General features: G+C 48.0%; 1 protein-coding gene across 3 annotated transcripts in view; it reads right to left on the bottom strand.

Annotated features, from left to right (window-relative positions):
* Positions 1–3241: 3241 nt before the first annotated feature.
* The window catches only part of URGCP (upregulator of cell proliferation), an 88257-nt gene continuing 67052 nt past the window's right edge, over positions 3242–24446 (bottom strand). For all 3 annotated transcript variants that reach the window (XM_010969041.3, XM_074358617.1, XM_074358616.1), the window contains 4 exons: positions 14912–14982; positions 8416–8466; positions 8159–8197; positions 3242–6553 (listed from right to left, as the gene is read on the bottom strand). In XM_010969041.3, the coding sequence (XP_010967343.2) occupies positions 3960–6553; positions 8159–8197; positions 8416–8449 (2667 nt within the window). In that variant the 5' untranslated portion in view covers positions 8450–8466; positions 14912–14982 and the 3' untranslated portion in view covers positions 3242–3959. The remainder of the gene's footprint in view (positions 6554–8158; positions 8198–8415; positions 8467–14911; positions 14983–24446) is intronic.

Below are 24446 nucleotides of genomic sequence, written 5' to 3'. Positions count from 1 at the left end.
GGTCCACTTAGAAACACCCTTTGCCACACTGGGACCCTGGGCTGACAGTCAGGACTCCAGGGCTTGGAGTAGATGGCCAGGATGGGGACCAGGCCTCGCGTGTGCCAGCCACTGAGACCCCACTCCCTTGTTCTCAGATGCTGTGCTGGACCTGGGCACAGAAATGGGCTAGACACCCTGCCTTCCGCAGGGGAGGGCAGAGAAGTAAAAGGAGCTAAGACAAGGACCATGACAGGGACACAAAAAGGCCTTCCTGGGGGGCAGGATGGAGGTGGGGCTGCCATCCAAGTGTGTCCCAAGGAAGTGCCAGACGGGACCAAGAACAGATGGGAGGAAGCTCCAGGCAGACAAGGGCATGAACGAAGCCATGGAGTCCAGAGTGTGGGCGTGCGGGATGACAGGCGGAAGGTCACAAGAGCCCAGCTCAGGATCACACCGTGGCTCTTCTCTGTGGTTCTGATTTACTGGTGCTTGTAAAGCTGGACTCTGATGTGATTTTGTTGAAGCCTTAGGACTTGGGGTAGGTTTGTAGCCAAAATCACCGTTTTATTGCTGACTCAGAAAAGAGAACGGGTTTTTCTTTACTGAGCTAATTCACAACTGAGGAGCTGGGGAGAGCTCCCAGATCAGGTTTACATCAGTGCATAGACTTCTCCACACCAGCCCTGCTAGGTAACGTGTTTCGGTAAATCTAACATGGTGACTAGAAGACAGCGCTTTATGTGCCGTGAAGAATGAGGAAAGGCTGCAAATTAACTTGAAGATACTCCTCATCGATTACAAGATGAATCCTGTGTAGCATGTTAAAATGTTTGTTGATGCAGAAGGCAGGCAACTGCCTTTGCACGAACCTCGTGGGTGTGCAGACACGGCTTCAGGAGTCTTACTTGTCAGTGCGCAGACTGGCTCCTCCAGAACCAGCTTTTGCACACTCACCACAGAGCAGGTGCCAGCCGGGGGGCTACGGCTTAGGGAAGTTAAGTGACTTCGCTCAAAGGGCCATTAGTTAGCAGGAAGCAAGGCCGAGTTCAGAACCAGGCTGCAAGTTCCGCGTGTTAAGGGAGGTACGTCTCATCCCCAGGGACAGGGGCAGGCACGCTTGTGCCCAAAGACTCCCAGGCCTGCTTACCCCAAGACCACTTTCGCGGTTCACCACTCTCACCAGAGTAGCTGATGCCATGCGAACAGCCCACACAGCCCTCCATCTCTGAGAGGCTCCCACATCACCATGCCTGGCTCCGAGCACGTACTGCCCAGCCGCCCCATGACAAGTTCTGTGGCCTCTCAGACCCTGGAGATGCCTGCAGGTCTGACGTAGGGGTCGCCCTCTGGCTGTGGCGAACCCAGGAACGACCAGAGTGGACTGGTGCTTAGTATTTTGCGCTCCGAGGCACTAGACAAGTCTTGGGTCCTGTGGAAATGTAATCACGGGAGCAGGGTCTGAAGGTGAACCCCTTTTTGCAGGTCATGGCATTTCACACCAACCCCTCCAAAGTGCCATAAATGCCTCTTGTTGGAAAAAGCCCGCAGCTCCAGGACAGCTTCTCCTGGTCTTGCATCTGAGAGAGGCAGCGGTCTGTCGACACTGCCCAGGGAGGTCCAGAATCCCTCCGTTGTGTGACTGTGAGTTCTCCAAGGCGGCCCTCCCCGGGGCTCCTCGGGGCACCCTCTTGCTCAAGGTCTGTGACGTTTCTCTTTACATTGTTTACTACTGGTTAAATACATCGGGCAAATGTTTGAGGTGACTGCATGGTTTCTTAGGTCCCGGGGATGTACGGGGTAGCGTTCCTGATTACCGAGCAGGTATTAATCTCTTTTAGGTCCTGCCGAAATCCTTCTGAAAGTTTTGCTGAAAGCTATGAATGCTTCCTCCCTTCTCCGTTGCAAAAAAAAAAAAAAAAAAAAAAAAAAAGCACACACTTAATTGTCAGTAATTCAGTAACAGAACCTTATCTATGGACAATGGATAGACTCAAAGTGAAGAATCCTTGATTAGCAGGGAGCCACTAAAATTGGCTTCCCCGTTTCCGATTCCAGGAAGAGCTTGAACCAGTTTTTAAAGGAAGTGGCTGCTATTCGACAATTCTGAAAGAGATTTCCAATGCCTGAACTTGGGGTCCAGGAATCTCCTGGGTGAAATTCCTTCAGTGCTAAAGAAGCAACTGGGTAGTTTCTATGGTTCAGGGGGAAAAAAAGGTAAAGGAGAGGCTTCGGTATTTCCAGGTGAACCAAAATCTTAAATATTTGCATTATTTAATGACCTGGGAAGAAATGAATTTCTAAGTGCCTGAGGATTAGAAGTTCTTTTTGCGTCTCAGAAGTGAAAAGCTTTTTCCTACATTGATGAACAAAAGAGCAGGTTTCCTTTCAGCATCCATTTCACGGGTCCAGAACCAGGCTCCCAGGACCCAGGGCAACACTGTGAGCATCAGATGAGGGGCAGGTGGAGCGCCCTGAGGCTCCAGAGAAGGGGCTGGGGAGCCTGCCGTTCAAGAAAGGGCTCCAGTCAGGAGAGCTCCCCTGCCGTCTGGCAGGAGCACAAGGGACAGAGAAGCTCCTGGTCGCCACCTGGGGCCGTAGTTTCCCTGAACTCGTAAAATACACAGGGAAGGAGGCCCTAAGACCGGGCAGGGATTCCCAGGAATAATGACCCAGCTGGGCTTGGGGCCCGGGGCTCAGAGAGGTGACCCACAGACAAGGATTCCAGCTAGAGAATCAACAAGAGGAGGAGCCCCATGTTCTGGCCCAGTGGTGGCAAGGGGGCCACGGATGATGTCAAGGAGGAGGTCTGGCCCCAGAGGCAGGGAAGCGGGATGAAAGGCTGGCAGCGAGGGGCCAGGCTGGGGGTGAGCCTGGGAGGTGTGAGTGACCAGGAAGCAGAGGCACAGGGCTGAGCCATCCAGTACCTCATCCATTCTCTGCCGATGCAGGCGTGTGGGCAGGGCAAGCCGCTTACTTCCCTCATCTGTAAAATGGGTTCACAACGGAGCTGTTCTGGAAATGTCTCTTATGGAGGCATTTAGTTCAGCTTTCCAATAATGGCCTGAAGAATGGATCTGTGCCTACAGAGCAAGGATGCGGTGGCCTTTTCCAAGACACCTGTCTCAGGTGCCCATTATTCCAGATGTTCTAGAATGCATGGTCCTCAGACAGATGCTGGGGTCCTCTTTGAGGAAACAGCAAAATTAAGGCCCAGAGAGGACCCTGCTCGTTACCGTCATTTGTGCACTCACTACTTGAATTCATTCAACACACATTTATTGAGTGCCTACAGTGTGCCCGGCCCCGGGGGTACAGAGTTGGGTGATGTAAGGCCCCTGATCTCAAGGAGCTCACAGGTCTAGGGGAGAGGCAGACGCGTGCACGGGGAAGTCACGACGCGCGTACGGGGAAGTCACGACGCGCGTGCTGAGTGTTGTGGCAGGGGTTTAAACAAAGTGCTGGGCGTGCGACAGAGCCAACGGGGCCTCTTCCCCAGGGCGGGCTCAGTCCATAAACAGGGTGCCATGGGAGCCCTCGCACACCACGGGCACTCACTCAAATGGCAGGCTCCCTGGAGGGAACGCCTACCTTGCTCTGCTTCCTCAGGGCACCTTCCCGGCCCTATCCTGGGTGCCATCTGCCCGGGCTGCGGTGGCCAGGAGCCACTCTCCTCCCCAGATGCAAACGACAGAGAGCAGCTATGCAAAATGCTTTGGCCTCGAGAGGAGTTCAGAGACAAAGAGCAAGTTACTGCTTGTGTCTACACCTCCTGCCCCAGGGTTGTTACGCTCCCGAGAGCATCTCCAAGCTGCTCTGTGAGGTGACTTCCTTTCCTAACACTGTTTGGGCAACTCCAGACGCGCCCGCCTCCCACTTGTCTTCCCTCCCGGGGGCCGGGCACCGCCCCACGGGGATGCGCTCCCATCAGGACAGGCCGCTCACCGCGGGCCTCTGGCAGCTGGCCTTCTCCCGACGACTCACAGCCGCCTTACCAGCTCGAGGAGCTGCTGAATGTCCTTGTTCTGGTTGGAGAGGCCATTCCTGATGTTTTCCAGCAAGCACCTCTTCAACTCAAAAATGGCTTCGCTGTACCCCGAGCTCACAGCGGCCATGGGAGGCACCCCGTGCCACAGGCCAGGAATGTGCCAAATGTGCTGCTTCTCAGGGTCACAAAAGGTCAGGTCGGCCAGCGTCCGGAGCCCGTCGCCCTGCTTCTCCATCTGCGCCGCGGCCCTGCTCACGTCGCCGGGCTGATCCAGGAGCTGCCGCCTCTCTCTCGGCTTGGAGCCGGGGGCGGACACATCGCGAAGGTTCTGGTACACAAATTGACAGTTGGGCATGTGCCCCGTCTTCTCCAGCCTCAGAAACGCGTGCAGGATAGCCGGCGGGATGTCCCTGGTTTCCGCCAAGCTGACCACGGTGACATTGCTCAGCCCCATGATCAGCGTGGCCAGGGAGGCCTCGCGCTCGAGCCTGTCCCCTGCCTCGCTCAGGACCCCGCCGACCACGCCCCCGGAGTCTATCACCAGGATGTGGTCGCAGCCCAGGTCCTGGCTGAAGCTCTCGGCCACCGTGATCAGCTGCATGAAGGCCCCCCGAGGACCGCAGCCCCTTCCCGTGGCAAAGCGCAGCCCAAACATGGTGTTGAGCAGCGTGGACTTGCCCGTGCCCGGCACGCCGAGCGCCGACAGCACCACCAGCCGCGACCTCCGGTCCAGGCGGCCGTGCAGCTCCCGCAGGAGGCCTGTGACCCAGCGCAGCGGGGTGCTCAGGGTGCTCCCGTCGACCAGCTCCAGGGGGAGCCCCCGGAGCAGCAGCTCCAAGGCCAAGCCCGGGAAGTGCGCAAAGCGCCTCTGCCCGGCGGGCAGCTTCCCCGCCTCCACGAGGCAGCTCTCGGCCTCGTAGAACTGGCCCATCTCGCGCAGGAAGTGCTCCACCCCCAGGGGCTCGGGCCACGGCGGCTCGCTGAGGTCCGCGGCCCCGCAGTGCTTGGGCCTCAGGGCGAGAATCGCCTCCGGGGCCGGCCTCGGCCTCGGCGGGGCCAGCCGGGCCAGCCCCCACTCCATCCACCTCAGGAAGTACTGCCTCTCACCCGCGGAGGGGCTGCTGATGCCCCAGACGAACTCCTGCAAGCCCCAGGGGGGCGCGTGGCCGTTCTGCTGCATCCGCAGCTCCAGTAACCGATGCCGCAGCTCCGCCCGGTACTTCTCGGGGGGCTCCCCCGCCCACTGGACCTGGCACAGCTCCCTCTCCACCTGGGCTGCCTTCCGCCACGGGTCCCCCTGCAGCCTCAGCTCGTCCCTCCGGTAGGCGTCGGCGTCTTTGATCTTCCGGGTGATCCGCTCCATGCGGTCCTTTGCGCGCTGACACTCCTCGCAGTCCTCGTCCACCCGCAGCCCCAGCTTGCGGGCCGCGCCCGCCATGTCCTCCACCGACAGCCTCCGGCAGGGCGACCGCGTCACGTGCGCCACGATGGCGCGCACCCTGCGCACGAAGCCCGCGCCGTCCGTGCTGCTGACCTTGACCAGCACGTGCGAGTGGTCCATCCTCAGCACGGGAATCAGCCTGTTCAGAAAGCGCAGGTTCGTGTTCCGCTTGCCCCGGTAGGGGCTCAGGATGAAGTAGTATTTCGTGGCCGAGCCCTTGACGGAGGACAGCAGCTTGTACTCCTTCTTGCTGATGTTGTCCGTCAGGATGAACACGGCCGAGGAGATCTCCGTCAGGAGCTTGAACTGCAGCCAGTGAGACCCAATGTCCCCTCGCAGGTTCAGAAAGGCCACCGGCTCCGGGAAGATGTCCACGTCCTCCCTGCCGCTGGGGAGAAACCAGGAAATTTCCACCAGCCCGTCTGCAATCTCCCGGGGGTTGGTGCCCAAGTTCAGATCCCGGTGCCAGAAGCAGTCCCGCTGCCGGTGGCCGGGGCTCAGCACGGCGTTGAGCAGCTGCGACTTGGAGTTGGTGCTCACCTCCATGCGCACGAAGGCGAAGGCCGGCGCCCGGGCCAGGACCACGCTGTCCTCTCGGAAGCTGCCCGCCGCCCTGGGGGGCTGCGGCCAGCAAGTCCGCACCGTGCCCCGCAGGGCCCACAGCAGAAACACGTGGTCGTGGTTTTCCGAGTCGGGCAACACCAGCGGGAGTGCAAACTGGCAGAGGGCCATTTTTAACACGATCTCTTGCTGCAGGAAGCTGTCGGAGGAATGCAGAAGGGCGCAGAGGAGGTCCAAGGGGTTCACGGGCGTGTCTGGCGTGGGCAGCTCGGAGAAGGAGTAGATGTCGGCAGAGATGTCGTCAGCCGTGTCCCAGTACACGATCTCCTCCTCCATCTGGCTCTCCTTCTCCGCAGGCCTGGTGTCCGGGGGCATGTCCAGCACCATGGTGGTGCTCCTGGCCTCGGCGTTGAGGGCCTGCAGCTTCCTGAGGAAGCTCCAGGGCAGGTCTTTGGGGGCCTGAGGGGCCCAGTTCTTCATGCTGTCACTGCTGATCTGCAAGGAGTCCTGGAGGCTGAGTTTCTGCCCCTGGTAAGTCTCTAGTCCCAGCAGTGCCAGCATTTCCTGCAGTCTGCTCCTCTCCACTGTGGAGGGAAAGGAAGACGTAAGTGGTCACCGTGCATGTCAGGGACCCAGGTGACAGGTGGGGAGGGAGGGCCCAGCAAGGTGGGGAGGAGATGGCCTCCTTCAGAGCAAAACGCAGGCACTCCTAGGCCACCTGAGGCCAAGGCAGAGGTGACATCACCCACACCAGATCCAAGTGCAGCCAGGTCCGCACCCTAGCTGGGGGCGCAGGCCCCACTCTCTGCCCATGCCCCCACTCCTCCAAGACACCCCTATGCGTCTCCCCCACCCTCTGGGCCCCGCGGTGGAGCCCCGCACACCGACACCAAGGATTTCCTACAGGGGTGCCCTCACTGATTCACTCTGACCTTCTTGTTCATGTGGTTTCCTCTTTGCAAACAAGTTGGAAACTTTGTAAAGGAAACAGGGAGTTCGTTCCTAGGTGTGGAGTGACAGGAATCATAGATAAATAACATTTTGCAAACCTGAAGCCAATGATACGGTTTTTAATTTTCAGTGTATTAAAAAATACTTGGTAGAGATGATCGTAAGTCTGTGATTGTTCAGAGTTTCAACCGTAACACCAGATACAGTATGAATTCTTACACGCACCAGATGCTCAGAACAGCAGTGCCACCTGCATAGGTTCCATCCAGCACCCCTGTTCTTGCCTGCGGCATCTTACCAATTTTCATAGCATATATATAATTTACTACATATAGTGAATAGCCTTTAAATACTAAATATATTCACAGAACAAATAAATACAAATCCTGCTGAGCTCCAGGACTCTCTGCATTCCTTTCTCAAAAGAGGAATGCCACACCCATCATTCTACCTAAGGTCCTGATGGAAACCACAGGAGGAAGCGTAGATGTCAGCCGCCTTTTTTCCCAGGAGGTCATATGATGGGTTCAGGACCCCTCCTGGGTGAACAGCGGGACTCAAGGCACTGGAGAAGGGGTGCCTCATTCTCCTGTGGGGGTCCACCTGCCGCCTAATGTCTGTCTGCAGAAACTCCACCCTCCATAGGGGCTCAGGAGCGCTACTAGCAGTGTGGCTGTGCCACCGCCCCAGATCGCTCAGGGACTGGCTAATGTGATGCAGAAACACAAGAACTGCACGGGGAGTTGAAATCCACCACAGAATTAACTCAGGTTTCTGAGTGCTACCTGACAGGGACCAGGGATGTTGTTTTCCTCATCCAGACATAGAACAACTGTTTTGAAGTAAGGTGGCAGTTAAGTGCGACAAGGAAAATCCAGGGCAAACGAATCTATTTATACATGCACTTCTGCCCAGTCCGTGACCCTTGGCAGATCTATAAATGAAACACGGGGTCAGATAGATGGTTCCCAAACTTGGCCGTGCTTTAGAATCACTTTGGGAACTTGTATAAGATAAGATTTCTGGGCTTTGCCTCCAAAGATGCAAACTCACTGTGTCACTCTATAGGGTAACAGCAACCGAGAGTTGCTTCTCAGGTAATACTATTAACGGCACATAAAATGGTCCAGTGCTGGTCCTGATGTGGTCAGGCGCTGGAACCATCAGCCCAGAGGATGTGCTCTGTCAACAGGGCAGGAAGTGAGAGCAGAGACAGGAAACAGACAGAAGAAACATACCTGTTGGAAAGTCACTGTCCTGAGCCTCATTTGTACCGTCTAAAAAGAAGCAAAGGAATATGAAGTGTCAATCAAATCAGGTGGCCTCAAATCAATTGGAGCTAACAAATTAACTTCAGCTAAACTCAGAACCCTCTCTCTTTCTCGGTGACGTAGCAGTTTCTTCCAATCATTCACAACACAAAAGCCCTGTCATTTTTCCCATTCCCTAGCTCTTCCCCCAATCCAATCTGCTGCCATAATGAAGTTGTCTCTACCTCCATAATGAAACTCGCAATCATCTCCTTCCATTTCTCTCCATTCCAAATCTGGAAGGAAAAGAAAAAAAAAACATACATCACAGTTTTATCAGCAAGTTAGGACTTTTCCACCAAAAAGGTCAAGTGAAGAGACGGTGGTTAATGTTTATTTCGAGTGCCATCATTGGCGTCAGTTTTTCCTCTGTAAATTTCACTTGTTTACTACCCAAAATTTAGCACAAAGTAGTAACAGCCACACACAGGATAAATGATTTGCTCTAGGACATATTCCTTGTAAAATTCACTAAATTTTGTGAAAATGAAATGTTAAGTAACTACATGAAATTTATACAGGTTAGTGTTTGATTTCAGAAACGATTTAAAATAGTTGATATAAATCCCTTGGCTCCATTTCAGATCACCTCCTACAAAGTCCATTTTTAATCTCTCATAAGGAGTTTCTGTTATCACGTAAAAGATGCACATATATGGGGGAGAATGTAGAGTGGGGAGTAGAAATGATTTACAAGTAAGCTGTTTCTTGTTCAGAGTCTCTAACAGCATGATATATTCATCAACATTAATTAATTTTAATCACTGAATGTATTTAATTTAGGGCCATTCAGATATTTACATTGGGAAAAAAACCCTTAAAACTCTATAGATTTGCTAGCAAAGGTGGGATGGTGGGAACCAGACTTCTCTGTACAAATTTTTTTATTGTTTTGACTTCTGATCCAAGTAAAAGTATCACCTATTTCAAGATAAAAATTGTATTCTTAAAAGCTTACGAACCAGGAAAATATTCTGACATTTTCAGATTTGTTAGTTTTCTCGTGATTTCTGTGTAATCAGATAGATAAACACGACAATTCAGTCTTCTCTGATGATGTCTCTGGGGGGACAGATGTGAAGAGTTGGAAAAGCAAGAGAAAAAAAGGAAAGGTGGGTCCAGAAAGCATGAGAAGATGAGAGAAGACACATAGATCAGGCTGGCGCGTTGAGCAGTCAAAAGATTATTTTATTCACAGTGGACAAAAGACATCAGAAGAATTTCTCCAAGGAACCCAAAGTGCCATCTGAGCTGGCAGAATGGCTAAAGCAGACACCTGGAGGAGGCCACGACGGGGTCGAGGTGGCTCTGAGAGAGTAGTTTTGAGCTGGAACCAAGGAATAAATTTCAGACCCAGAGAAGACAGGACCTTGCTTTGCTAGTAACGGGAGACAGAATCTGCTTCGGAACAGAAAGGTAACAGGTGGCTGAAGGCAAGAGCGCACAAAATGGCAGAAGGTCGCGCTGTCAAAGGAAATTGCCAAGGGGGCGTGGCCTTGTCACCCCGAATGTTTCACAGGCAGAGAGTTCTGGAAGCCCACATAAACATTCGTCACTAGCAGAGGATGGAAGGGGCAGAAGACAAGGCAGAAGGGCTTTGGACAAGTACACACGTCAGCAGGCAACTACAGGAAGCGAGCAAGGACTTGGGACCGTGGGCCAGGGTCTCCACCGTATTCCCTGCTGGACAAGAACTGGTTAGGACCGGTCAGGCTTGGGCCCCAACCCACTAGGAACACAGGGCTCAGATGGAACACAAGGAGCAGACTGTGGGTTCACTGAGATGAACTCTACATGGGGCGATTAAAACCATTCCCACCCATTACAGTGAACGACTTTTTTCCCTCAATTATTATAGCAGCCAGTCCTCACGCTGTAGAGTTTTTCACCAAATTTTGAAATATTTGTAATTGGGCAGTAAGTGGACATTTAAGACACTATTTGACACCTTTGGGCTATTAGTGTTAAGAATGAGCTATGGATTCCCACGTGCAAAAAGAATGAAGTGGAACTCCTCCCTCACACCATACACAAAAATTAACTCAAAATGTATCAAAGACCTAGACGGAGGAGCTAAAACCATAAAACTCTTAGAAGAAGACATGGGGTTAACCCTCATAACCTTAAATTTGGCAATGAATTCTTAGGTATGTCACCAAAGCACAGGCCACAAAGGCAAAAAAGATACATAAACTGAACTTCATCGAAGTATAAATTCTGTGTGCATTAAAGAACATTAGGAAGAAAAGTGAAGGGCAACCTACAAAATGGGGAAAATATGTGTAAATCATATGTGATTGGATCTAGTATCCAGCATTCATAAACAATTCTTACAACTTCACAACAAAAAAGGAAAAATAATTAAAAATGGGCAGAGGACTTGAATAGACTTTTCTCCCCAGAAGATAGACAAATGGCCAAAAACCACATGAAATGAAGCTTAGCATCGCTACTCACTACTGAGATACGAATCAAAACCACAGTGAGATGCCACTGCACCCCTGCTAGGATGGAGACTTGAAAAAAAAAAAAAAAACAGAAAGATGGAAAATAACAAATGTTGACACGATAGGGAAACATTGGAATCCTTGTATGTTTCTGGTGGGACTGTAAACGGTGTGGAAAACAGGCTGGCTGTTCCTCAAAAAGTTAAACATGGAATTACCATGTGACTCAGTAATTCCACTCTGAGGTGTAGACCCAGAAGCACTGAAAACAGGGACTCAGACAAGTACATGCACGTGCACGCTCACAGCATCACTGCTCACTACAGCCAAAAGGTGCAAACAATCCGAAATGTTCCTCAAGAGATGAACGGATAAACACAATGTTGTCCATCCATGCAAGAGAATATTTTTCACCCTTAAAAAGGAACCACGTGGGTGAACCCCAGAACACTGTGCTAGGTCAAAGAAACTCAGCACAGAAGGGCACACATTGTATGATTCCACTTATAGGAAGTGAACAGAATAGATAAACAAAGATCTAACACAGATTTAATGGTTCCTATAGGGCCCAGGTGGAGGGAGGGGTAGGGAGAAACTAGACATTTTTTGAAAATGAATAGATAAGAAGTGATGATTGATCAACTCTGAATGGGAAAGTACTAAATGCCACAGACCTATTCACTGTAAAATGCTTCCCCCCCCCAAGATTTTTCCTTTCTTAAAATTGTGTTAAAATACACATAACATAAAATTTACTGTCGTAAACATTTTTAAGTGTACAGGTCAGCGGTACTAAATATATTCACACGGCTCTACAGCCATCACCATCATCTGTCTGCATAATTCTACTCATCTTGTAGATCTGAAATTCTGCACCTATCAAACAATCCCTCATCTGCCCCTCTCCCAGCCCCTGGCCCCACCATCATACTTTTCGACTTTCTGATACTGACACTCTAACCCACACGAGTGGACTCATACAGTATTTGCCATTTTATAACTGGCTTATTTCTGTTAGCGTTATGTTCTCAAGGTTCAACCATGCCGTAACGTGCTGCATGTCTGACTGCTATTCCACTGTATGTATATACACCACGTTTTGATAATCCACTCATCTGTTGATGGACACTTGGGTTGCTTCCATGTCGGTTATTGTGAGTAATGATGCTACGAATCTGTGTGCACCAATCCCTCTTTGAGACCTTGCTTTTGATTCTTTGGGTATATACCCGGAAGTGGGATTGCTGGATCATATGGTAGTTCTATTTTTAGTTTCTTGAGGAGCCTCCATACTGTTTTCCACAGTGGTTTCACGACTTTCCATTCCCACCAACAGCGCACAAGGGTTCCAGGTCCTCCACACCCCTGCCAACACTTGTTCTTCTCTGTTATTTTGATAGTAGCCATCCTAATGGGTGTGAGGCGGCCTCGCACTGTGGTTTTTAAATTGCATTTCCCTAATCACTGGCGATGCAGAACATCTTTTAGAGGGCGTACTGTCCATCCGTCTGTCGTCTTTGGAGAAATGTCTGTTCAAGTACTTTGCCCATTTTTGTATCAGGTTGTTTTTCAATGCTGAGGTTGAGTTCTCTTATATTCTGATATGAATCCCTTATCAAATGTATGATTTGCAAATGTTTCCTCCTATTCTGTGCAATGCCTTTTACTCTGTGGATAGGGTCTTTTGATAAACAAAATTTGTTCATTCTCACAAAATCCAATTTGTATATTTTTTCTTTTCTTGCAGGAGTCTTTGGGGTCACATTCAAGACATTGTAGCCAAATCCAAATTCGTGCAGCTTTTGTCCAATGTTTTCTTCTAAGACAGAGTTTAAGTTTTGCATTGAGGATTACATTGATCGACTTTGAGTTAATTTTTGTATACATTTTTAAGTAGGAGTCCAGTCTCATTCTTTTGCATGCAAATACTCAGTGTTTCCTGCACTGTTTGTTGAAAAGACTGTCCTTTACCAACTGAGTGGTCTGAGCATCCTTGTTCAACATCACCAAGATCTTTTTCAAGGTTGTTTTAGTTATTCACTGTCCCTTGAGATTCCATACAAATTTTAGAATGGGTTTCTATATTTTTTCAAAAAAAAAATCACTGGGTATTTACTAGAGATTGCACTGAATCTGTAGAATGTTTTGGGTAATATTGACATTTTAACAACGTTAAGTTTTCTGCAAGGGAGGGACAAAATAGGGATGGGACTTAAGAGTACAAACTACTATGTATAAAATAAATAAGCTACAAGGATATATTGTACAGCACACAGAATATAGCCAATATTTTATAGTAACTATAGATAGAGTATAACTTTGAAAAATTGTGAATCACTCTTGTAACACCCAAAATTTATATAATATTGTAAATCAATTATATCTCAATAAAACAAGCAATACTAGTCTTCCAGTCCATGAACTTGGTACCTCTTTCCACTTACTTATGTCTTCTTTGTTTTCTTTCAAAAATGGGCCAGTTTCCCATATGTATATTAAACTTCAAAAAACCTTTTCTTTTTAATCCTGTGGGTTGAAGAACTTGCTTTAAGTCTTAATGAAATGCATGCTGAAGAGGAACTCACATACATCAGGAAGGAAATATTTAAAAATAATTACAAAAGGCTTATTCGCTTTTGGAGAGACGCACAGAGATGGAACTTTGGGGAAGGACCAGAAGGTCCCTGAGCCTCAGTTTCCTCAAATGAAATAAGAACCAATAATAACTATCTTATGAGGCTGTTGTAAAAATCTTAATAGGGCAACCTAGCTCATAAGAGACCAGAAGAACATTCTTTTTCCTCAGCCCACTCTTAAGTTTTCTTTCCTAGTTTCCTAAAGCAACACCCGGTAGCAGAACTTGTGCTGGAGCAAATGCTCTGTGTCTGCACTGTTCAGCATGCAGCCACTAGCTGCCTGGCTACTGAGCACCTGAAATATGGCTAGTGCGAGTGAGCAACTGAGTTTTTCATTTTGTTTAATTTTAAATCGTGTGCCTAGTGGCTACTGTATTGAGTAGCACGTTTCTAGATTCTGAGAAACCAAAGGGCTTTGGGCAATTACTGCTTGATCCCACCTTTGCTATAAACCTTGACCAACCTGCCATGAACTCCCACAGGGCTTACCTTCTAGAATTTAAGTTATGAGGACTGGGATTTGGGGCCATTGCATTCAGTTGCTTCCTATATTCTCAATGCCTACAAGGCCATTACATGGTAAGTAGTCAATAAATGTTTGTTTGAATGAATAAAATAAAAAGGAAATTTGATTAACCCAAACTTATTTGCATATTTTGGGGGGCTATTTTGCATAACACTATTAATATCCAATAGAACGCATTTTGAGAAGCACCCAATTAATTAAAAATGCCACATGATATCATTTATATGAGGCATCTAACATATAATAATTATAAGGACACAAATGAACTAATTATTATTTTGATTTCTTGAATATGTGTGAGCACATCTGACTGTCCTTTATGACTGGGTTACTGCGTTCTGTTGATTCTTAGTTTGTAGTTGGCTTTATTTCTTTGATAACTATGTGAGTTTAAAAAGCTAAAGATCTAATCTGCTCTTAGAAACAATAATTAGTACATGTATGGAAACTAAAAAAAGTGCAGTATATTGTATATATGTATTTACATGCAATATAATGTGTATGTGCAGTCGAACTATATTCTACATAATAAAGCTGAAAAAGGAGAAAAAAAAAGAAAGATAGATTCAAAATGAGTTAAGAGAAATTAAGATATCTGGAGTGTGGCCACCATATCTCAGAGCTGGAGTCACAAGGGGCAGGTACAGCCCTACCGCTGAAATCCCCAGAGAAAGAAAAACCAGCTTATTGGGACCATAACCGAGAGACTACAAGCCCCAGTCCACGCTAGGGACAATCCCAGTTTATAACTTTTGTCCCAAGAGAAAGCACCTTTCACTCTCCCAAGTGCCAAGCTATGTTCAGGATGGCAGGTACCACAACGTGCTCAGACTGGGGTGATGTGTTCCCGGCCACTGCATGGTAATTACCTTTTTAAAACTGAATCCTATTTTGAATAGATGAGGGGGGCTCAAAAGACCCTTAAATGGATCTTGTTGTAAAAGGAAAAATAAAAGCCTTATGTGTGTTTATTTTTGAGGTCCATGACGCGCCCAGGTGGTGCTGGAATCCAGGATCCTAGTGGGACAGAAGAGACCAGTCTGTTTCCGGGTGGGTCCCAGCCCAGCTTTACCTGCAATGGCCACAGCTGTTCGTCCCTCGGATGCTTTTAATTCTGGGGCCACGTCTCCCAAATCTGAGCGTCTGAAACAATTTCAGAAGAAAATTGTAATTAAATTAGCGGAACACCACTGTCACCTATCAAACTGGCTGCGTGTCAAAAATCTCTCTACAAATCCTGTTCTCACTCCTCATCCTTGTCACTGGAATCTCAGAACCGAGCCCTGGGCGTCGCTGCTTTAAAAAGTGCCCGCAGTGAGTATAAGTGTAGCCACAGCTGAGAAACAACGGCCTAGATAAACCAGCCCTCCGAAAAAACTGCGGGCTACAGCAAGGAGCTATTCAGAAAAACAGGTAAATATACGTAACTATTTGACCAGTAATTCCACTTCTATCCTAAGGGAAAAATTAAAATTTAGTTACAAATATGTTGATGCCAACTTTATACATAATAGTGAAAAACTGGATGTTTTAAATCGAAGTCTAGTAACGGGGAATTATGGTGCAGACTTATTCTTTGGACCTCATTTTGTGGGCAAAAAGATGTTGTATGATATGTTATGTAATGATGGTAACGATACATTCATTAATGGGGGAAAAGTCAGGTTATGGAAGAGCATGTGCAGTGTGATTAGTATTTAATAAAACTGTGTCTATTTATTGATAGGTATATGCAGGGAAATCTGGAAGGATGTTTATCAAAAGTTAGTAGTGGGGGCAGGAAGGGATGACCCTGAATTATTTTAAGTAGGTTTGATAAGTACAGTCTATTCAAGAATAAATTATTTTATAAATGCTGGAGAGGCTGTGGAGAAAAGGGAGCCCTCCTACACTTCTGGTGGGAATGCAGTTTGGTGCAGCCACTGTGGAAAACAGTGTGGAGATTCCTCAAAAGACTAAAATTAGGCTTACCCTATGATCCAGCAATCCTACTCCTGGGCATATATCCAGAGGGAACCCTAATTCAAAAGGACACCCCAGTGTTCACAGCAGCACTATTTATAATAGCCAAGACATGGAAACAACTTAAATGTCCATCGACAGGTGACTGGATAAAGAAGCTGTGGTATATTTATACAATGGAATACTACTCAGCCATGAAAAATGATAAAAATAATGCCATTTGCAGCAACATGGATGGCCCTGGAGAATGTCATTCTAAGTGAAGAAAGCCAGAAAGAGAAAGAAAAATACCACATGAGATTGCTCATATGTGAAATCTAAGAGGAAAAAAAAGAAGAACATAAATACAAAACAGAAACAGACTCACAGCCACAGAATACAGACTTGTGGTTGCCGGGGGGGTGGGGGGAGCGATAAACTGGGAGTTTGAGATTTGCAGATACTGACAGGTATATGTAAAATAGATAAACAAGTTTATACTGTAGAGCACAGGGAACTATATTCAATATCTTGTAGTAGCTCATGGTGAAAAAGAATATGAAAAATAATATATGTATGTTCACGTATGACTGAAGCATTGTGCTGAACACCATAAATTGACACAACATTGTAAAGTGACTATACCTCGATTAAAAAAGAAGAATAAATATTTTAGGTATATCATAGGAATGAGTAAATGTGTTGATTTTGTCAGAAGTCAGGGCTCCACTGTCGGAGAAAGGGCGTACAAATGAAAGGAGTGGAGGAAGTTAGAAAAAGATCCAGAGAGGTGCCCTGGAACTGGAGGTCCTAGTGTGCACGCATGTTAGCGTACACATGTGTGTCCACTTGCGTGTACATGCATGTATTTCCTAGCTCTGTCCACTGAAAGGGCCATGAAGCAGAGACACTGCTTGTAGCCGCGAGCACACTGAGCACCTTTCAACATCATTCCATGCTGAGAGACACCAGGTCTCCCTGGAGAAACTGCAGGTCCCAGGAGTCGCAAAAGAACAAGATGAATCTGAACATCTTATTTCAGAAAATTAGGAAGTAGTCCAAAAAAAATTTAAAATGCTGGGGCATCTCACAGGACACAGGAGCCAGCTTGAAGGGGCTCCCACTATCAAGTGTGCGTCGATCTGAGTGTGAGCATAAATCGTAAGACAAACTCAAAATGGAATGTTGTTAGAGGGGGAGAGCTGTATTACCCCAAGGTATGAAAGTCGTAAAAGACTGAGGAAACGTTCCAGATCCAGGGTTGCTAAAGAGACAAGGACACAAGACACAGTAGCTCGCCCTAGACTGGACCCTGAGCTAGGAGACATCTTTGGGGGTCAAATGACTAAACTGAAATATAGGTGTAACCAATGTTACATTTCCTGATGTTGATAACTGTACGCTGGTTACATAAGGGAATATCTGTATTCTTAGGAAATAAGACGCTGAAGGATTTAGGGATAAAGGGTAATGATGTATATAAGTTACTTTCTAATGGTTAAGAAAAAATTACATACGTGTGTATTTAACGCAGAGAGAGAGAAAGAATGATAAATGAGAGTGGTAAATGAGCTAAAATGTTGTGAATGGGAGACCCTGGATAAGGGGCCTTTTTAATTTTGTAATTTATCCGTAAGTAAAAATTATTTCCAGGGGGGAGTTAGACCTCAGGGGTTAGAGTGCATACCTAGCATGCACAAGGTCCTAGGTTCAATCCCCAGTCCCTCCATGAAAAACGAATAAATAAACATCTAATTACCTCCTCCCTCCAAAAAAAAGTCAGCATGTTAAACACTTAAAAAAAAAAAAGACATTAATTCCAAATTAAAAGTTTTAAAAATTAATAGTGATTAGTTCTTTCTGAGCATCAGTTTATCTCATTTGATTTTTTTTTTAAATAGAAGAGGCATGTATTGATTTAATACAACTGGATGAGCTGTTATAATAATGCTGAGGGTCAGGGTCAGAATAAGATATATATGTGCCCCTTTAAACCGCCTTATAGCACAGAATACTAGGCAGCTCTGACTTAATCGGACCCCGATACTACAAAAATGAGAGTTTTCACTGTCTTCTCTTCATTTTTCTGCAAAGAACGTATATTGCTTTTGTAATAAGAAAAAAGGTATCCTTAAAAAAAAGAAAATGTGACTGGTTAAAAATAGCTTCCCAGAGGGGACGAAGCAGACCTGGCCTGGAGGTGGCAGCAGCCGCTGTGCTGAGGTCCCAGGCAGGAAGGGGCAGAGGACAGGTACTTACAGCCCAGGGCGCTGCCAGGCCTACGCCCACTGCCCGCAGGCGCTAAGGACACACTCGCCAGGACGGGAGCTTAACTTCAACCATGTCTTTTCCACGCAAGAAAGTGGAAAACTTAAGAGTGAAATTATCACAGGGGCAACTCTGAGTTTGTGCTGATTTCTGAAAATATACCTGTAAGTCTGTACTTTATTCTTGCTAACAAACTTCATACTTAATTGAGTCCCTGTGTTGTAAACTGGAAGCCGAGCCAACTCTTGCAAGAGAACAGCAACAGAATTTGTGAAATGCTTTCTTTTTTTTTTATATTGAGGTGTAGTCAGTTTACAATGTTGTGTCCATTTCTGGTGCACAGCACAATGCTTAAGTCATACATGAACATACACATACTCAGTTTCACATTCTTTTTCACGAGATCTTGAGTATATTTCCCCGTGCTGTACAGTATGAATTTGTTTATCTATTTCATATATACCAGTCAGTGTCTGCAAATCTCAAACTCCCAATCTATCCCTTCCCACCCCACTTCCCTCTGGCAACCACAAGTCTGTATTCTATGTCTGTGAGTCTGTTTCTGTTTTATATATAAGTTCATTTGTCGTTTGTTTTTTTTTTTTAAGATTCCACATATTAACGATCTCATATGGTACTTTTCTTTCTCTTTCTGGCTTACTTCACTTAGAATGACATTTTCCAGGGCCATCCATGTTGTTGCAAATGGCATTATTTTATCATTTTCATGGCTGAGTAGTATTCCATTGTATAAATATACCACATCTTCTTTATCCAGTCATCTGTCGATGGACATTTAGGCTGTTTCCATGTCTTGGCTATTGTAAATAGTGCTGCTATGAATATTGGGGTGCAGGTGTCTTTTTGAATTAGGGTTCTCTCTAGATATATGCCCAGGAGTAGGACTGCTGGATCATATGGTAAATCTGTTTTCAGTCTTTTGAGGAAATCTCCATACTGTTTTCCACAATGACTGCACCAAACTGTGCAATGCTTTTTAATTTACAACTCATCTTTCAGTATTTGTATGGCCTGAATTGCATCCCCTCAAATTCCTATGCTAAAACCCTAACCCCACAATGTGACTGTATTTGGATACAGGGCCTTTGGGGAAATAATTAAGGTTGAATGAGGTCACAAGGGTGAGGCCCTGATCTGATGGGACTGGTGTCCCATTAGAGGAGGAGGCCCCCGCCCCCCCAAGAGCCCGCTCTCTCTCTGCAGGTGAACAGAAAAGGCCACGTAAGGACACAGCCTGAAGGTGGCCACCGACAAGCCCGGGGGAGGTGCTCCAGGAGAAGCTGAATCTGCCTGCACTGTGGTCTAGGATTTCCCACCTTCACAACTGTGAGGAACAAATGGTAAGCCCCTCGTCTGTGGGACTTTGTTACGGGGGCTAGGCCACCCGACGTCACCCAGCTAGGAAGCTCGGGGCCAAAGCCCGCACACGCAGCTTCTGGTTCCCTTTCGGTTCATTATCAAGGGTCAGATGGCTTTTACGTGACTCCTAATTACAGCTAGTAACTACAAAAATCATCCAAAGCAGCCCACCTGCCCACCCCCAGGGCAGCCTGCAAACCCCAGCCTTGCAGACTTGCTAAGCCGCCTCCTGCCTGTCCACCAGCCGCCCAGGCCAAGAGACTGGAAACACACCGGGCCTCCAGTGGCCCCCGTGTGCCCTGTTCCACTTCCTTATTCGGGGCTATTTAGATTTCAGTCTTCTCCTGAGGCCCATGCTGGTCCTTTCAAGACTTCAGGGCACAGAGCCAAAAGTGGAATCCAGCTCAGGCACGGCCTGGGGGCCACCAGCACAGAGGTCCGGCCGGGGCCTGGGCCCCTGGACCGCTCTGCAGGGCAAGGGGTGATCGGAACGCCACCCTGAGAACAGTCCTTTGTCACTAAGTTAGGAAGCAGGCACCCTGCTTGCACACGGGGCTCCCTTCACGTCTGGCAGGCAGAATCAAGACCCCGACAACTCTGGGCTGTCTGCCTCACCAGCTGTCACCCCTCAAGACACAGAGCAAGGCGCACTTCCCTTGTCTTTTTTGAGGCGCACTGCTTCTTCACCTGGAGGTTTTAAGCCAGGAGATCCCCCTCTGAGATGGAGATGCCTGCGACACCTCGGAGTTAGGCCCTCCTTGGGCAATGTCCCTCCACGCCAAGAACAGGCCGATGCCTAGCAGCAGACCTGGCTCCCGCACTGAGAGGTGCCAACAAAAGAGGATGGCACAGAAAATCGAACAAAACAGGGGCTAAACCCAGTGGCAGTTGCTTCCCTTCGTGTAGTTGGCAATATATTATTAATTGCTTCACACAGCAACGAGTCTGACCCAGTTTTTGCTGTTTGATGCAGACAGCTTTCAAGATCTTCCCCGGCCCCTGCTGCCCCGCATCTGGACCAGCAGACAAGGCAGCCTGGGGGCTCTGTCCTTTGGCCCTGGCTGGGGACCCTCACCCCATGACAACCTCGGAAACAAAACAAAACCTGAGGCCCGTCGCTCACTAAATTAGTCATAAACTTTTTCAAACCCTCTTGGTGGGCTGAACGCTGTCCCCGACAAACCCTATGTTCAAGTCCTAACCCCAGGGCTGTGAACGTGGCCTTATACGGAAAAGGAAAAGGGGTCTTTGCAGGTGTAATTGAGATGCTAAATTAAGATGAGGTCATACTGGGGCAGGCTGGGCCCCTAATGCAATGACTGGTATCTTTATAAGAGAACAACTTGGATGCACAGAGAGAAAAGCACACAACAATGGAAGTGGAGGTGACTGGGCTGGCGCACCTACAATCCAAGGGACACAAGGCCTGCTGGCAGCCACCACAGGGCAGGAGAGAGGCCTGGGACAGGCTCTCCCTCAGAGCCTCCAGAAGGAACCAATCAGCCCACACTTTAGTTTCAGCCCCTTGGCATCCAGAACTGTGAGAGAAAAAATGTCTGTTTTCTGTAAGCCGCCCAGTTTGCGGCACCGTGTTAGACCATCGCTACCGAGCTGGGACGGTGTGTGCGTGGCCCTTGACAGCTGCATTCGTTTCTGCCTCTTATCTTGACAGGGGTTCTCCCCTGCGTGTGTCTGTGTGTCTTCTCTGCTTCTGTGAGGGCGCCAGTCACTAGAGCAGGGCCCACCCTGACACCCAGTGCGCCCCCATTTTAACTCACTGTGTCTGCAGAGTCTAGTTTCAGAAAAGGACACGTCTTTGCCCCAGGCCCACTCTGTGTATGTGCAGCGCACAAGAGGACGTGGCTGTAAACTGCGCCCCATCCTCCAGGCCCTTAAAGAGTTTCGCTGGGGACGCGCTGTGAACACTCACTACACAAACTCTACAAAACACAACGTACGCTGATCTGTGCAGCAAGGCTGCCCTTCCCTGCGCTGCGCACCTCATCAGGTTGCTGTAAGGACCCAGAGAGACTCACGTACACGAAGCCATGTTTATGGAAGGCGATCGCTGTTCTCTTGAATTTATCTGCATATTCTTTTGCTGCTAGGAGCTTTTCCAGGAGTTTGAGGTTGGGATAAGACAGATATCTGTGCTCTTAGCTCGCAGTCAGTGAGGTGGGGGGGAGGACAATAAACAATTTTTGAAAGTTTTAGATAGGGGGCACGCTGGGAGGTGAGCGCTGGGGAGGAAGCTGTGGACCAGGATGAGGGGACCGGGCATTTGTGAACAGCAGGGGGAGGGGGGGCGCTGCTGTAACTGGGTCAGGGCGGGCCTCCCAGGGAAGGGGACGTGAGCGTGCAGACTTGGCCCCAGGTGACAGCACGAGGCGCCCAGCTCCCGGGGAAGGCGTTCCAGGCAGAGGCCGGTGCGGCTGGCGCAGAGGGAGCGGTCAGATGAGACAACGTTCTGGGCCCCAGGAAAGGTTCTGGCTTTGACTCTGCAGGATGCTCTGAGCGCAAGTCAGCATTCCTGTTTCACACTGAGAGGAAACTGAAGAAGGTGAGGCCCGGGTGGGAGCACCAGAGGTGACAACCAGGGATGGGCTCTGAACATCTCTGTGAGGAATTTCAACAGACTGGGAAGGCTGTGGGCGGGCAGGGCTGAGGGGCCCACGGGCAATCCGGTGCCCACTTCTGGCCCGGGATCCAGGGACAAAGCCTTTGGAGCTGCTGAGCAGCACAGGGCCTGCAAGGGGCCGGGGGAGGCTTAGGGAAGGCAGCGCCCCACCACGTACCCAATATACCACTGTTGGCGTCTTTCCTAAGGACACACCGTCCGCCCACGACAAAGGCAGAATCGGCTTGCTATTTCTCAGGGATAATTGAAAGCAATTATGATGTGGATAGAGCTGGAAAACCCAAGAGAGCAACTGAAAAGCAGCTGTGAGCAATGCGGGAATTCAGGGGATGTACAAAAAAAGTTATGTTAAAAACCCAACTGCCTTCCTGTACGTGAACAGAAGTTTAGAACTGTGGAAGGGACATTCCCACTAGGGTATCAACAAGAAAAAAATTAAGAATATACATTATAAATGTGCAACATCTATATGAAAAGGATTTCTGAATTGGGAGCCACTATGTTGTACATTTGTAACTTTATATATTGTACATCAATTGTACCTCAATAAAAAATTTATTCATAAATAAAGAATTTCTAAATACTAAAGAATATAAAAGACTTCAATAAATGAAGAGGCATATTCTTTTTAGAGAAAAAGAAAAGCTTACCATATTTTAAAGTGTAACTCTCCCTAAATTAACCTGTAAGTGAATTGAGGCTCAAAAGCAGATAAGCTGATTCTATTCAGAATTATCTGCACAATAATAATCTGGAAAATTCTGAAAAAATGAATGGTAATGAAGGAAGACAAAACCTCCCAGACAGTAAAATATAGTACAATACATTAATAAATTAAATAAATCTCTGTAGTCCTGGTGCATGAATGAACAGAGCGTCCAGTAAAAGAAGAGCCCAGAAATTTTGTCCCGAATCCAGGTCGCTCGGAGTATCCGGTGATTTTTCAGTTCCAACAACCTGGGAAGAATAAAGGTAAATCCCTACCAATTCTTTCACCAAAATGAAAACCACCTGGATCTAAGAGCTAAATTAGAAAATGAAACAAAAAATGCTCTGAAAGAAAATATTTTAAAAAAAAAAATAAGATCTTCATAAAGTCAAAAGGCACATGACAGACAGAGGGAAAGAATTTGTAACACATACAACAAAAGATTATTCGATTTCTCTATGCACAAAGATCCACACGTCCGTGGGCAAGAGCCAAGAATCTAAACAGAAACAAAATAACAAAGCAGACCTCCACAAGGCAGTGTGGGTTTGAAACAGAACAAGGAGGGGGACCCAGAATCCTTACTGTGCCCTGCCTCCCACGGTGATGCTTCTCCAGCAAGGATGCAGGTTCTCAGACAGGAACAGAGTGCGAGGCACCTGAGTTTTCATTTATGTCCCTTTTATACCTTTTGAAACTTTTACCATGTGTCTATATTAACTACTTTTCAAGGCAACTAAGAATTTTATAAAAAGTTACGATGCAGAGAATCTAAGACAGAAGCACCACTTCTGAACTACAGCAGAGAAGGGCTCCCCTGAGATGCCGGTGGTCTCCCTCCCAGCGCACCAGCGCCCATGGGGAACCACTCTCTAAGGGACAGGGCCGCTTCCAGGTTATCCCATCTTCAGCCACCATAACAGCATTAACAGCATAATTGAAGGTACAGCCACTCTGCTGATACAGCTTTTCATCCCAACAAACCAAGTAAACACATCCTTCCTTCAGCTTCCTCCACAACGTGCCAGAGACACTGTGTGTGTGCTCTGTGATCGGAACAAAACACTGAATCCACGTTTCTGTTTGCGCCTCAGTAAGCAAATTTAATCCAACTATCCTTAATGGAGTCGTTCTGCATCAAGTTTTAACCCAAACTGCTTATGAGATGGGCCTCAGTTCCCTCATCTGTATAACTCGGGTAACAGTGCCACAGGATTGTTGTGAAGATTAAAAACCGTAATACACGCAAAAGGACTTAGAACGGGGCCCAATAACACACTTCTTGGAAGTGGGCAGGATCTAAATTTAAAAGAACATTCGCTCAGACTGGAAAGCCCCTGCCACTCGTGGTTCTGGGAAGGAAGAGGTTCCCCTTCGCGCTGGGGCACAGGCTGGCCATGCGGCATGCGATCTGATGAGGCGCTAACACAGCTGCCATCCAGGGGCAGGGAGGCGGGGTTCGGTGCGCTGCTCTGCAGAGCCAGGGATGGGTCAGTCCACACCACCTTCCTCTTTGTCTCATTTTCTCCAGTGGGGAGACACTGTGGTGGCGGCGGCTGGCTCACTGGGCAATCCCAGATCTACGGGCGAAGGGCTAAGGCTGCGTCCTGCTGGCAAAGCCACCTGCACACCTTTGGAAGCCACTGTAGCTCCTGAGTGGAGGCTAAGGGC

The sequence above is a fragment of the Camelus bactrianus genome, chromosome 36 (genome assembly GCF_048773025.1).
Source record: "Camelus bactrianus isolate YW-2024 breed Bactrian camel chromosome 36, ASM4877302v1, whole genome shotgun sequence".
Classification (NCBI taxonomy): domain Eukaryota; kingdom Metazoa; phylum Chordata; class Mammalia; order Artiodactyla; family Camelidae; genus Camelus; species Camelus bactrianus.
The sequence above is the reverse complement of the archived record's forward strand: the minus strand, read 5'-3'. Positions and strand labels throughout refer to the sequence as shown.